This window comes from Calliphora vicina, chromosome 3, assembly GCF_958450345.1.
Source record: "Calliphora vicina chromosome 3, idCalVici1.1, whole genome shotgun sequence".
NCBI classification, from domain to species: Eukaryota; Metazoa; Arthropoda; class Insecta; order Diptera; family Calliphoridae; genus Calliphora; species Calliphora vicina.
In genome coordinates, this window is record NC_088782.1 from 82,946,719 (window position 1) to 82,959,596 (window position 12,878).

The window sequence follows — 12,878 nt, forward strand, 5'->3', positions numbered from 1 at the left end:
CCATAGACCTTACTCGAATCTGCCTTGAACCATTCATTTTCTTAACAAAAATTTTTCTTGCATACGTGTAGATATACTTGAAGTTTTTAGAGACTGCATGTTTTAAAACCTCAAGACTTTCTTTTGATAAGAAGTCGTTGACAAAAACGATCTTCATTCCTTCCACATCACGCAGTTTTTTCTTCTCTTTTAAGAATGCAACTTTGCTTTTGTTGTCTACGAAATTGACCACCACGGACGATTTGTTTGTTACACCTTTATGCCCAATAAAATAGGCATCTTCGATTTTATCTGCACTTATCTCTGCACCAGATTTATTAGCAATGTCCATAACAATATCAATTGCGTTTGATTTATCTTCTGTTTTGATTTCATTTATAATGAAATTATTTTTAACGCGAATGTCATTTAAAAAAGCAATAGACGATTTTAATTTGTTTACATCTTCTCTTAGATTTTTGATTTCTTTTTGAAAACATTTTATATTTTGTGTATTTTGCTTTACCCCTCTCAAAATATCATCATATTGCGATGACATAAATCAAGGCTAATTTATTTACAGGTATACCCAATTCTACAACAAATACTACTTTACCAAAAACAACATGTACTTTGTTTTTGTAAAATTATTTGCTAGCTGTCAAACAGTTAAACAACAGCAGACTGCAAAAATCAAAAACAGGGGTGAAAATAAATAAATACGTGAAATTTACTTTCAATAAGTACTCCATTCACTTTTATATTATCAATTATTCACTTTTCTACTATTTTATATTTTTTATTAAAAGAAACAAAAACGTTAATTTAAATTAACAAAGAAATGTAAACAAACTTTGACAGCTAGAAGTGAAAAAACAAATCGAGCAAAAAATAGTCAGCTGGCTTTTCGACATCACCTTATTAGATACGCCTTGACATAAATTTTAATGTTTCTTTCATTTCTCTCATTTTCTTTAAAATTGTTTTAAACACCATATTACCATCATTCGTAGGCATACAGAATTGACACTTGAATTCAAGAGAGTCATCATTCATTAGTTCTTCTATTTCTACTTTATTTAGTTTTGTACAGAACAAGTGGAGAGTTTTTTTGCACAGATCACACTGTATTGCTTCATCGCTTTCCAAGACTGGTGTTTGGCATTGTATACAATTGATTTTTTTCTTTTGAGTGTTTAAGCTCTTTCGCACATTTGAAGGCTCACACATCAGTACTTTATTTCTTTATAACTAATATTCCTGATAAAGTCTCCGGAGCTCAGACATTTAACAGATTGAATTCTGACCATCTACCGGTACATACAACAATTGATTTTTCTTGTAACCGTCAAAATTCTCTAAAATTTGACTATAAGAACTCAAATTGGAATGCATTTATAGACCATATTAATAATAACACTAATGTACTGTTACAAATGAATATTATTGGAGAACAAGATATCGTCTGTCTTATACAACAATTTACGGAAGTATTACAGGATGCTATTGACGTCAGGGTTCCAACAATACCCATATCAAATATTTTCGTGAAAAGATTACCACAATCAATTTTAAAGCTTATTAAATTATGAAACTACGCACGAAGAAAAAGGATAAGGTTTAAAAATTGTCTTTATAAATCTCAAATGAACTTCTTAAACAATGTTATTAATGTCAACATTGGAACAATGTTTTGGAAAATGTACATAAAGCTTCTTCTAAGTTTTGGAAAATAGCCAAAGTTCTTAAGAAGAAAGCAAGCTGTATTCCTACACTCAAACAAAATGATAACAGATATATCACAAATGGCCAAAAATCAGAAATACTGGCTCAAAAGCAGCATTTGATTCTGTATGGCATGATTCTCTAATATACAAATTATTTAATATAGGAATGGATATTTCTCTCATACGTATAATTAGAAGCTTTTTGTCTAACAGAACATTTAAAGTACACATTGGAGAAATCTATTCACAAACCTATGATATTCCAGCAGGATGTCCTCAAGGATCACGTTTGTCTCCTATATTATATAACATTTTTACACATGATTTTCCTGTTCTGCGTGGTTGTAACTCTTCAATTTTTGCAGATGATACAGCAATTCTCAGTTCGGAAATATTATCAGAAGATATAATAAACAATTTAGAATCAGCAGCTTCGATTGTCATTGAGTATTTTAAAAAATGGAAAATTATGATAAATCCCACAAAAACACAATCAATTTATTTTACAAGAAGAAGTAAAAATACATTTATTCCGCAAACTAATATTATTATTGCACAAAAAAATTATGAATTAAATATTTCCAAACAAACGCTTGTTTGAAATAAAATTTATATTTTAGTATTATTAACATATTTATTGATTTTAAATTTTGCTTTTAACAATGCTGACAACTTTTTAAATAAACAAAAACGCATATTTATTCTTAAATTTTCTTTATTTATTGTACTGCAAATCAAGAACGTTTTTATATTACGAAACATTTTTATAATTTGTTAAACCATAGGCAACACAAACAACTTTTTTTCTTTACAAATATTTTATTTGGTTTTAAGAAACATTTTAATAGAATCGACTATTTTTTTTTAAATGACTTTATATTTTTTTTTGTTTACTATGAAACAAAAACAAATTTATGTATGTAATTAGACAGACAGTTGCAAAAATAAATATTAAAAAAAATATAAAATTTTTATGTAAATGGGTTTAAATGTTTGTCCATTTTGTGGTCTGCATTGTCCAGACCGGGTATTGTTGAACTGAATGATGTCGATAATATTGGAGTTCATGCTTAACGTTCGGTAAGTATGATATTACAATAGTTGGCAATACTGTTAAGCAATATTTTCTATAGAAAATATTGTTTATAACAGTATTTTCTATAGAAAATATTATTTTCAACAGTATTTTCTATAGAAAACATTATTTTCAACAGTATTTTCTATAGAAAACATTATTTATAACAGTATTTTCTATAGAAAACATTATTTATAACAGTATTTTCTATAGAAAATGTTGTTTATAATAGTATTTTCTATAGAAAATGTTGTTTATAATAGTATTTTCTATAGAAAATGTTGTTTATAACAGTATTTTCTATAGAAAATGTTGTTTATAACAGTATTTTCTATAAAAGTTTTACTAATTTTTAATTGTATTTTTTATGAATATTTTTATGAATATAAAAATGTTTGAATTTGTACTCAAAACCAATTATTTGTTTATCCTCCAAATATCAAAAAATTGTTTGATATTTGGAGGATATTCAAATATTATATTTTATTAATAGTAACAATATTTTAATAAGACAAAAAATATTTTTTTTTCAATAAAAATATTACGAAATGTAGTGTTTGATTTTGTGAATTTTGTGATAGGTCCTATTTCAGTAAAATATTTGTTTGATTTTATAAAATTTGTGTTTGAGTACGAAATTTAGTTTTTTCTGTGTGATAACGAGAATGTTCCTTGGGTAGATAAAGTAAAATATCAGGGTGTAATTCTGGATAGAAAACTATTATTTAATGAACACATTATGTACAAACTGCCAATTTATTTTTCGACGTCAACGTTACACGCACTATCGAATATAAAATTAGTTAAAGAAAAACTCAGCATCGCGTCAAAAAACTTCTCTGATCGTTGTCGATACTCTAGCTATCCACACATAAATGAAATATGTTGATAAAAATTTATGTTACGTTTTTGCTTATAAACATTTTTTTTCACAATAATCAGGGTTTTTATAGCTTTTGTTATCGCTGGATGCGATGGTCGTCCATAAGGGGCGAATTTAACAACTCCAAAAAAGAGACACAAACAATTTTAAATAATTTGCAGTAATGTGCGTTTATTTCTATTAAAAAAATTAAATAAAACAAATACAAATAATGTTCAACTACTTACCGCAGTGCTTTTCCCTTATGAACTGACTTTACTTTAAATTATTATTTTATTTGGACCACTAGTTATTTATGTATATGTATAACACATTAAAAATAACGGTACCAACTTAACGAAACAAAAGCACTGCAGCAAGGTATATTAATTATAAGGTAGTGTTATCAGACCAGCTGATCGTTTTTTGCTACTATGTTCATTTTTCGCCGTAGTGCATTATAAATGTCAAAATTTGTTTACATTTTGTAAATGTCAAACTTTGTTTTGCTGTTAAATTCGTTTATGTTTTAAAACCAATAATAATACTACACGAAATTAGTTTTATTTTTAAAAACATCAAATTAAATAACAAAGAGATTCAAATTTATAAAAATTTTTTGTTTAACAAAAATTCGCTTTGATTTATTTGTGAGCTGTTTTTGACATTTTTCCCTGCCAGCCAATTCGCCTTCAAATGCAGGCACAACTACATATAAAAAAATATAACCAATTCGCTCGGTATTCTGAATTCGCCGATGACACTACCTTATAATTAATATACCTTGCACTGCAGTGAGATCAATGTAAAAAAGAACAACAACTTATACATAATCTTCACTAACAAATAGGTAAATAAGACAAATAAACAAAACATTAAGGCGGCTCACAGGAAGCCATATAACTTCAAATAAATATTTTTAATGAATTACAAAATTATACAAACACAAATAATAAAATAATAAAGACGAATAAATAAAAACAATTAATAACAATTCTGCTCGATTATGAGCCATTCGGCGACAGCTTCTTTCCCGTAATCTAAATATTACAAATGAATTTATAAGAAATCCAAATTTGAATTAAAATTATTAAGTAGAAAAATTTATATTAATTGATATCTTAAGTATAAGCTTTCAAAAAATTGGCCCATAATCATAGTCAAACACTAAAGTCGGTTCTTTTTAAAAACAACTTTAAAATAAAAACCAGCTTTTTATTAATTTGCAACCATAGTCAAAATTAAAGTATATTTTAAATTGAACCGACTTTAACTGGGTGCCACCGCAAATGTAGAAAATGTTTTCATACAATATACAACAAAAAAACAGACAAGTGGCAACGCTGAACAGCTGACATACAAAATTAAAAAAAAATCCAAAAAACGTAAACAATAAAAGTAACCGGGACATCTAAAGAAAGAAAGTTGTTTGTTGTAGAAAAATGGAAAAGATAAGATTAATATCATAATTACCATATTTTGGTACTAATTTTATTGATAACTGTTCAATAATTGCAAAATCTCTACCAACTTAAACTTAAACATTTTTTTACTTTGTGACGAACTTTTTTACTCGGCGTGTTATCGCTGGCTGCGATGGTTGTCCATAAGGGGCGAATTTAACTACACCAATAAGACACAAACAATTTTAAATTATTTGCAGTAATGTGCGACACGATGCGTGTAACACTGTGTGCGTTTATTTCTATTAAAAATGATTAACATTAAAATAAAAGAAATACAAATTAAATTGCATCTACTTACCGCAGTGCTTTTCCCTTATGAACTGACTTTACTTTTAAATATTATTTTGTTTGGACCACTAGTTATTTATGTGTATAACACATTAAAATTAACGGTACCAACTTAACGAAACAAAAGCACTGCAGTGAGATCAATGTAAAAAGGAACAACAACTAATACATAATCTTCACTAACAAATAGGTATATAAGACAAATAAACAAAACATTAAGGCGGCTCACAGGACGCCATATAAATTCAAATAAATATTTTAAATGAAATACAAAATTATACAATGACAAATAATAAAATAATAAAGACAAATAATAAAATTTCAGCTCGCTTATGAGCCATTCGGCGACATCCCCACCCCCGTGGATTGGCTACGATTCACTACTCCAAATCAAGGACAGCAAGTTTGGAAACAGGTCGCTTTAGTATTCCTGTACTAGTACGTACATCAGCACGACGAATAACACCATATCTACCTTTAAACACCTCTTCCACTCTGCCTCGTTTCCAATCTCTACGGGACACGGCTGGATCGCAAATTAGAACCAAATCACCAATAGCAATAGGCTTCGTACGTTGACACCATTTGGAGCGTCTAGTCAACGTGGGCAAATATTCCTTTATCCACCTGTTCCAGAAGTGATCACGTAGCTGACGGGAAATGCGCCACTGCTTTTTTAGTACAACAGGCTGTTCGTCTTTTGCTCCGGCAGGAGTTTGTGTTGTATTAGGGCAACCCAACAAAAAATTATTAGGCGTTAGTGGTTCTTCATCTTCGTGGCTCAACGGCAAGTGTGTCAACGGACGGGAATTCATAATATTTTCCGCTTCAATCAGGAAACTTTGCAGTGTGTGTTCACGAGGAGCGGATTCTTTCAAAGTTGACTGCAACACACGCTTTACACATTGGACCATCCGTTCCCATATACCACCTTCTGCAGGATTATGTGGACAATTAAACTGCCAGTCTATACCTTTAGATGTAAGTTCATCTTGAATTTGAGCCACATCAAATACTTCTCTGAACCTCTTGGCAACTTTATCAGCACCAACAAAATTTGTACCATTATCGCTCCTCAGTCTTGTAGGCAGGCCACGTCGATTTATAAAATTGCGTATGGCAAGAATACACGCATCGGTTGACAAATCGAAAGCGACTTCCAAATGAATGGCTCTTATGGTCAGGCAAGTAAATAAGGCCACCCAGCGTTTTTCATGGCGACGACCAATGGTTACAATGAGTGGACCAAAATAGTCCAAACCAGTGTAGGAAAATGGACGAATATATGGCGTCAATCTGTCTTTTGGCAAAGAACCCATAAGTGGTGGCACCGGCAATGTACGACGAAATCTGCAAATAAAACAATTAGAAACGCGCTTACGCAAAATTTTTCTAAGGCGGGGAATCCAAAATGATCTTCGAATTTCACAAACTGTAGCTTCAAAATTTTGATGTTTCATTTTTTCGTGTACATGGGCCACAAACAACTCGGTGACAGGATGAAACGACGGCAATATAATCGGTCGCCTTATATCCAATGGTAACCAACTAGCTGCATCCACACGACCATAAACTCGAAGTAATGAATTTTCATCCATATATGGAGACAGGGCATACAACTCACTATTTTTGGGCAAAGTACCTTCATTTTTAATCATTTCAATTTCAGGGCTAAAATGTTCTCGTTGGGCTTGACGGCAAAGACAAATGTCAGCACTTTTTAACTCTGCAGTAGTTAAACCATTTTCTTCTTCAGGATCAATCTTCTTTTGGCAACGATTTATAAAACGTAACACCCAGGCAATCGTACGTTTTAATTTCAAATATGATGAAAATCTATCGAATTCAAAAACAACAGGGGTATTTACCAGCAAAGCAAATTTGGGACGAAGTTCTTCAGTGTCTAGGCTACAAGTAGGTATTTCCTGCGTTTTTGGCCATTCATCTTCATATTCGTATAGAAATTTAGGTCCCGTAAACCAGCGGCAATCATCTGAAAAATTAACCTGGCTTTTCATTCTGGTAGTTTCATCGGCAACATTAAGATTTGTTGGCAGCCATCTCCAATCTGCTGGGCTAGTAGAATCAAGAATCTCAGTAATTCTATGGGCAACAAAAGGTTTATATCTTCGACTTTCAGATCCAATCCAACTAACTACGGTGGTTGAATCACTCCAGCAAACGATTTTTGATACCTTAATGGAATGTTCCTTCAAAATTGTACCCATCAAACGAGTACCCAATACAGCAGCCTGAAGTTCGAGCCGAGGAATACTCATCGCTTTCAGAGGAGCACATCTAGTTTTTGCAGCTACAAAAGTCACTTCAATTTTGTTATCAGCATTTATAGACCTCCAGTATGACACGGCACCAAATGCATCTTCACTAGCGTCGACAAAAACATGTAGTTCCAGGCGAGAAGGAAAACCATTTCTAAAATAAAATCGAGGCACTTTAACATTGATGACATTTTGTAGCTCTTGGCGCCAATTATTCCACATCTCGTTTAATTCTCCGGGCAATGCATCATCCCATCGTATATTGTGTCTCCAAACTTCACGCATCAGTAACTTTGCCGTTATCATGTAGTAGCTCAGGAAGCCAAGTGGATCAAAAACAGACATAACCACACTTAAAAGCTCGCGTTTTGTTGGACACCTCATACCTTCTATAACATCAGCATTCACGTTGTGGAACTTCAAATTGAACCTGAAAGTATCATCTTTAGGTTGCCAATACATACCAAGTATCTTCTCTGATTGTAGCTGGTTGACATCGCTGGAAAAATTCACCGGACTTTCCACTGTACCTTTAAGAGCCACAATTACTTTTGAAGAGTTCGATGAAAAATTACGTAGTTCAAACCCAGCTGATTTATGAATGTCGCGCACTTGTTTGGCAATCTCAATGGCCCTTGCTGACGTCGGAAAACTATCCACAAAATCATCTACATAATGATGATCAACAATCGACTTCACTGCACAGGATATTTATCACGATAGCTTAGGGCATTTGTTTCTTTGACATAATGGGCTACGCAAGGCGAGCAAGCAGCACCAAAAGTCATAACGAGCATTTCATAAGAATCAGGTGGTTCTCTAGTGTCTTCGCGCCAAAGGAATCTTTGAGAGCATCTATCTTCAGGAGCTACAATAACCTGGTGAAACATTTCTTTGATGTCTCCACACACTGCTACAGCACCAACTCGAAAATTAAATAAAACCGATGGCAGCGGCTTATATTGCTGCGGGCCTTTTAGCAGTTTAGAATTCAGGGAAACACCTTCAACAGTTGCGGCAGCATCAAACACCAAACGAATTTTTCCCGGCTTATTAGGATTAACCACTCCAAAATGTGGAAGATACCAAGTCCTGGGGCACAAATCAGCAACTTCAATAGGCGACAATTTACGTATATAGCTCTTGGACAAATAATCCCTCATGATGGATTTGTAGGCAGCACCAAATTCAGGACTTCTTTTCATCTTTCGCTCAATACCAACAAGTCTATTTAGAGCCATGGAGTAGCTATCAGGCAACACAACATCATCTGCACGCCACAAGAGCCGAGTTTGGAATCTACCATCAATCTTAACTGTAGTTTCGTTCAATATTTTTCGAGCCCGTAAGTCATCCTTTGATTCTATGACCGGCAATAATTTCACACCAAAATTCTCCGTTTCAAAATAATTTGCCACTAAGTCATAGAGTCTTTGCTCTGGCTGAACTGACAAAAGACACAAATTTTCGCTAGATTGCTTACCCATCATTTTCCCAAATACGACCCATCCTAATGGGGTGTTAGCAGCATATGGACCATTTTCATCCAGAGACACAATTTCATCAGGAAGTCCCAGATGACAATGATCTAATCCAATCAGAACTTTGGGAACAACATCATTATATAATTTAATGGGCAAACCAGGATGGCGACTTAAATCCATATTGAAGCTTTGGGCCGGCAATTTTAAATTTGAAACTCCATAAACGTTTCGCAAGGCATATTTTCTCTGCTTACCAATTCCACTTACGTGCATATCAACCACTGTTGCCGTTTCTTGCGATGCCTTAACAGCATACCAATTTAAATTCAATTGACTTTGATGCCCCTGAAGACCAAGTTTCTTCACCAAGGAGCTGTCCACCATAGTAACCGACGAACCTTCATCCAACAACGCATAGGTTTCAATTTTGTTACTGGGACCATAAAGCACAATTGGCACCACTCGGAACAACAACACACCTTTATCTGCAGCTTTAGACACACAGCTAAGAACAGACTCATTTTCATTTGTGGAACCACTTGGAGCAGGCGACTCTGACGAAAGCTCATTTTTTCCACCATCAATAATCTTGACATCATGTAATAATTTGTTATGTTTTCTTAGGCAACCATCTACGGGACACGTCTTTCGATAACGGCAAAATCTACTCGAATGTCCACAACCGAGACACGAAAAACATAACCTCATTTTTTTCACTTCACTCCAACGATTAGGCATACTTAAAGAACCAAATTTTCTACAATCAAATATTTTATGATTTGCCTGGCACATAGGGCATTCTTGTTGTTTACGTTGACCATCAGCAGCATGAAGGACAACTTTTCTTTTTGGTTCATTATTTTGACGATTTCCACTTGTAGTTTGCACCATTCTTACCAAATCAGCAACATCTTTGAGCCATTTGCTAAAATCCAAAATAGTTGGGTATGGTTTTATTGTTGAGGCACAGCGGGCCCACTCCATTCGTTTACTCATTGGAAGCTTTCCGACCAATTCTTCCATTAATGTTGGATTAGCTAAATGCTGTTGTCCATTAGCAGTTTCCAAAAAGGCGGCAAGATTCCGCACTTTAACAGCAAAGGGCACAAGTTTATCCACAGCACTTTCACTAATGGGCGAAATTTCTTTCACTTGTTGTAGCTGGCAACGAATAAGCATCTCTGGGCGACCATATTGAAAACACAATTGTTCAATAACCATACTCACGTTATCTGCATGGATCAGCAACGACTTCACACATTCACGGGCATCACCCTTCAATGCTTTTTGGAGCCTTAAACAATTTTCAAAATTATTATAATTATAAACAGCAGTCGATTGATTAAAAGCCGTTGAGAACATGGGCCAATCTTCAGGCGAGCCACTAAAATCCGGTAAATCATAAATTTTTCGATGCATCAATAACGAACCACCATTTTGAGACAATCGGAAATTTGGCGGCAACGGTTGACTTCCACACAAATTCGAAAAATTATTTTCATTGCAGCTTACCGAATAAAATGGCGTACGACGTTCAGTGCAGTCAACGTTGGCTGAGGCAGAATTGTCAACGTTGACTTCGCTGGTACCCGTTACTGGCGGCGCCATATTGGATGGCTGTGGCATGGCGGCTGAAGAACTCGGCGTCGAATTAGCGTTTGTGGCAATCGACAACGCTCGCTGGGCATTTAACAACTGGGCCTGAAGAATGTTGATCTGACTTTGAAGGCCTTCCAAATTAAGCTGTGCAGAAGAGCTTAAATTATTTTCAGCAAAATTTTGTTGGTTATGTTGAACATTGGCAACTGTGGTAGCTATGGCATAAGTTGTTCCGGCGGCGGTGGAACTTGTAGGCACTCCGGCGACAGAAGGAGCAATTACAATTGGTTGATTTGTTGTGACGTCAATGGTACTTACGTTTTGTGGAGGCACTCCAGCGGCGGAGGGAGTCAAAGATGTTCCGGCGACATGGGAACTGGCAGGCAAAGAAGAAACTCCGGCGACCGATGGAGCCACTTGTTGAGAAACAATTTTTGTTCCGGCAGGCGAGGAACCACTACTAGGCTGGCTCATTGTTGACTGTAATCGCTGGCTTTTTCTTGCTGGGGAGCGATGCATTATGAACCACAAATAATCACAAGCGTTTCTCAAAGAGCACACAAAATCTCATAAAAATCACAGCAAATAAGCACCAAAATGTTTTAAATATATTTTTATTTGTTCCGGCAGAAAGGGAACCACTTTAAAATATTTCAGATTTAATTTTATTTGTTCCGGCAGACAAGGAACCACTTTAAATATTTTTAAAAAATGTATTTTATGTTCCGGCAGGCAAGGAACCACTTTTGGAAATCTTCAAACAATTATTTTATGTTCCGGCAGGCAAGGAACCACTTTATTTATTTCCAAATTAATTTGTATTTGTTCCGGCAGACAAGGAACCACTTCGCACAAAAATCTGCAAACTTTGTTTTATTCCGGCAGACAAGGAACCACAAAATTTTTGCAAATATCAGCTCAAAAAGTGCGAAATAAAATTTGTTATCGCTGGCTGCGATGGCTGTCCATAAGGGGCGAATTTAACTACACCAATAAGACACAAACAATATTAAATTATTTGCAGTAATGTGCGACACGATGCGTGTAACACTGTGTGCGTATATTTCTATTAAAAATGATTAACATTAAAATAAAAGAAATACAAATTAAATTGCATCTACTTACCGCAGTGCTTTTCCCTTATGAACTGACTTTACTTTTAAATATTATTTTGTTTGGACCACTAGTTATTTATGTGTATAACACATTAAAATTAACGGTACCAACTTAACGAAACAAAAGCACTGCAGTGAGATCAATGTAAAAAGGAACAACAACTAATACATAATCTTCACTAACAAATAGGTATATAAGACAAATAAACAAAACATTAAGGCGGCTCACAGGACGCCATATAAATTCAAATAAATATTTTAAATGAAATACAAAATTATACAATGACAAATAATAAAATAATAAAGACAAATAATAAAATTTCAGCTCGCTTATGAGCCATTCGGCGACACGGCGTTAAAAACGAGTTAAAAACAACTTCAGCTAGTTTTATATTTAGAGTCGACTTCAGCGTCAGAAGTATACTTTAACTTGTCTATGATAGAACTAAAGTCCACTCTTAAGTAAAGTCGAGTTTAATTCTCTTAAAATGTACTTTATTTTTGACTATGATTATGGGCCATTGTAACTAATATATTATTGAAACAATAAAAATCTATTAAAAAAAAGAATATACGAGTCGCTGCAAACATTCAGCGTTGCCATACTTACGATCAATGATCAACTCAAAGCTTTTATTTAATATTAATAACAACCGCAGATATGTTACAGTTTGAGAGGCACACATTATGAGTTAGCTTGTGGCACATAAAGTATGATTGCACTATAAGTTAGCTATGAACTGACTAATTAATGATTAGGTTTTACAAGTTAACTTATAGTTAATTTAAATAAGTCATTCTACATAAGTTTCAGCTAACCACAAGCTAACTCACAATGAGCTAGCTTGTGGTTAGCTGAAATTTTTTTTATCATTGTTTTATTTTATATTTTAATATTAATTTGGTTGGTTTTCATTTTTTTGCTGAATATATAGAAAAATCTAAGTACCCAGAAATATTGGTTGAAATCGGTCAACCCGTTTCCGCAGTTAGTGTTAACATCA

The 12,878-nt window shown here is 33.9% G+C and overlaps 1 protein-coding gene across 1 annotated transcript; it reads right to left on the minus strand.

Moving 5' to 3' along the window:
* Nucleotides 1-5,777: 5,777 nt before the first annotated feature.
* LOC135955572 (uncharacterized) lies at nucleotides 5,778-11,233 on the minus strand. The gene is made up of 2 exons (XM_065505926.1): nucleotides 8,455-11,233; nucleotides 5,778-8,374 (listed from the first exon to the last, which is right to left on the minus strand). Exons 1-2 carry the CDS (start codon nucleotides 11,231-11,233, stop codon nucleotides 5,778-5,780), a joined length of 5,376 nt encoding a protein of 1,791 aa, XP_065361998.1.
* Nucleotides 11,234-12,878: the final 1,645 nt, after the last annotated feature.

Excerpts from the sequence above, each read along its gene's own strand:
- LOC135955572 (XM_065505926.1), bottom strand. The coding sequence starts at position 11,233 with ATGAGCCAGCCTAGTAGTGGTTCCTCGCCTGCCGGAACAAAAATTGTT. Across the intron at positions 8,375-8,454 it reads AATGCTCGTTATGACTTTTG|TGAAGTCGATTGTTGATCAT; the intron begins GTGCTGCTTGCT and ends TATCCTGTGCAG.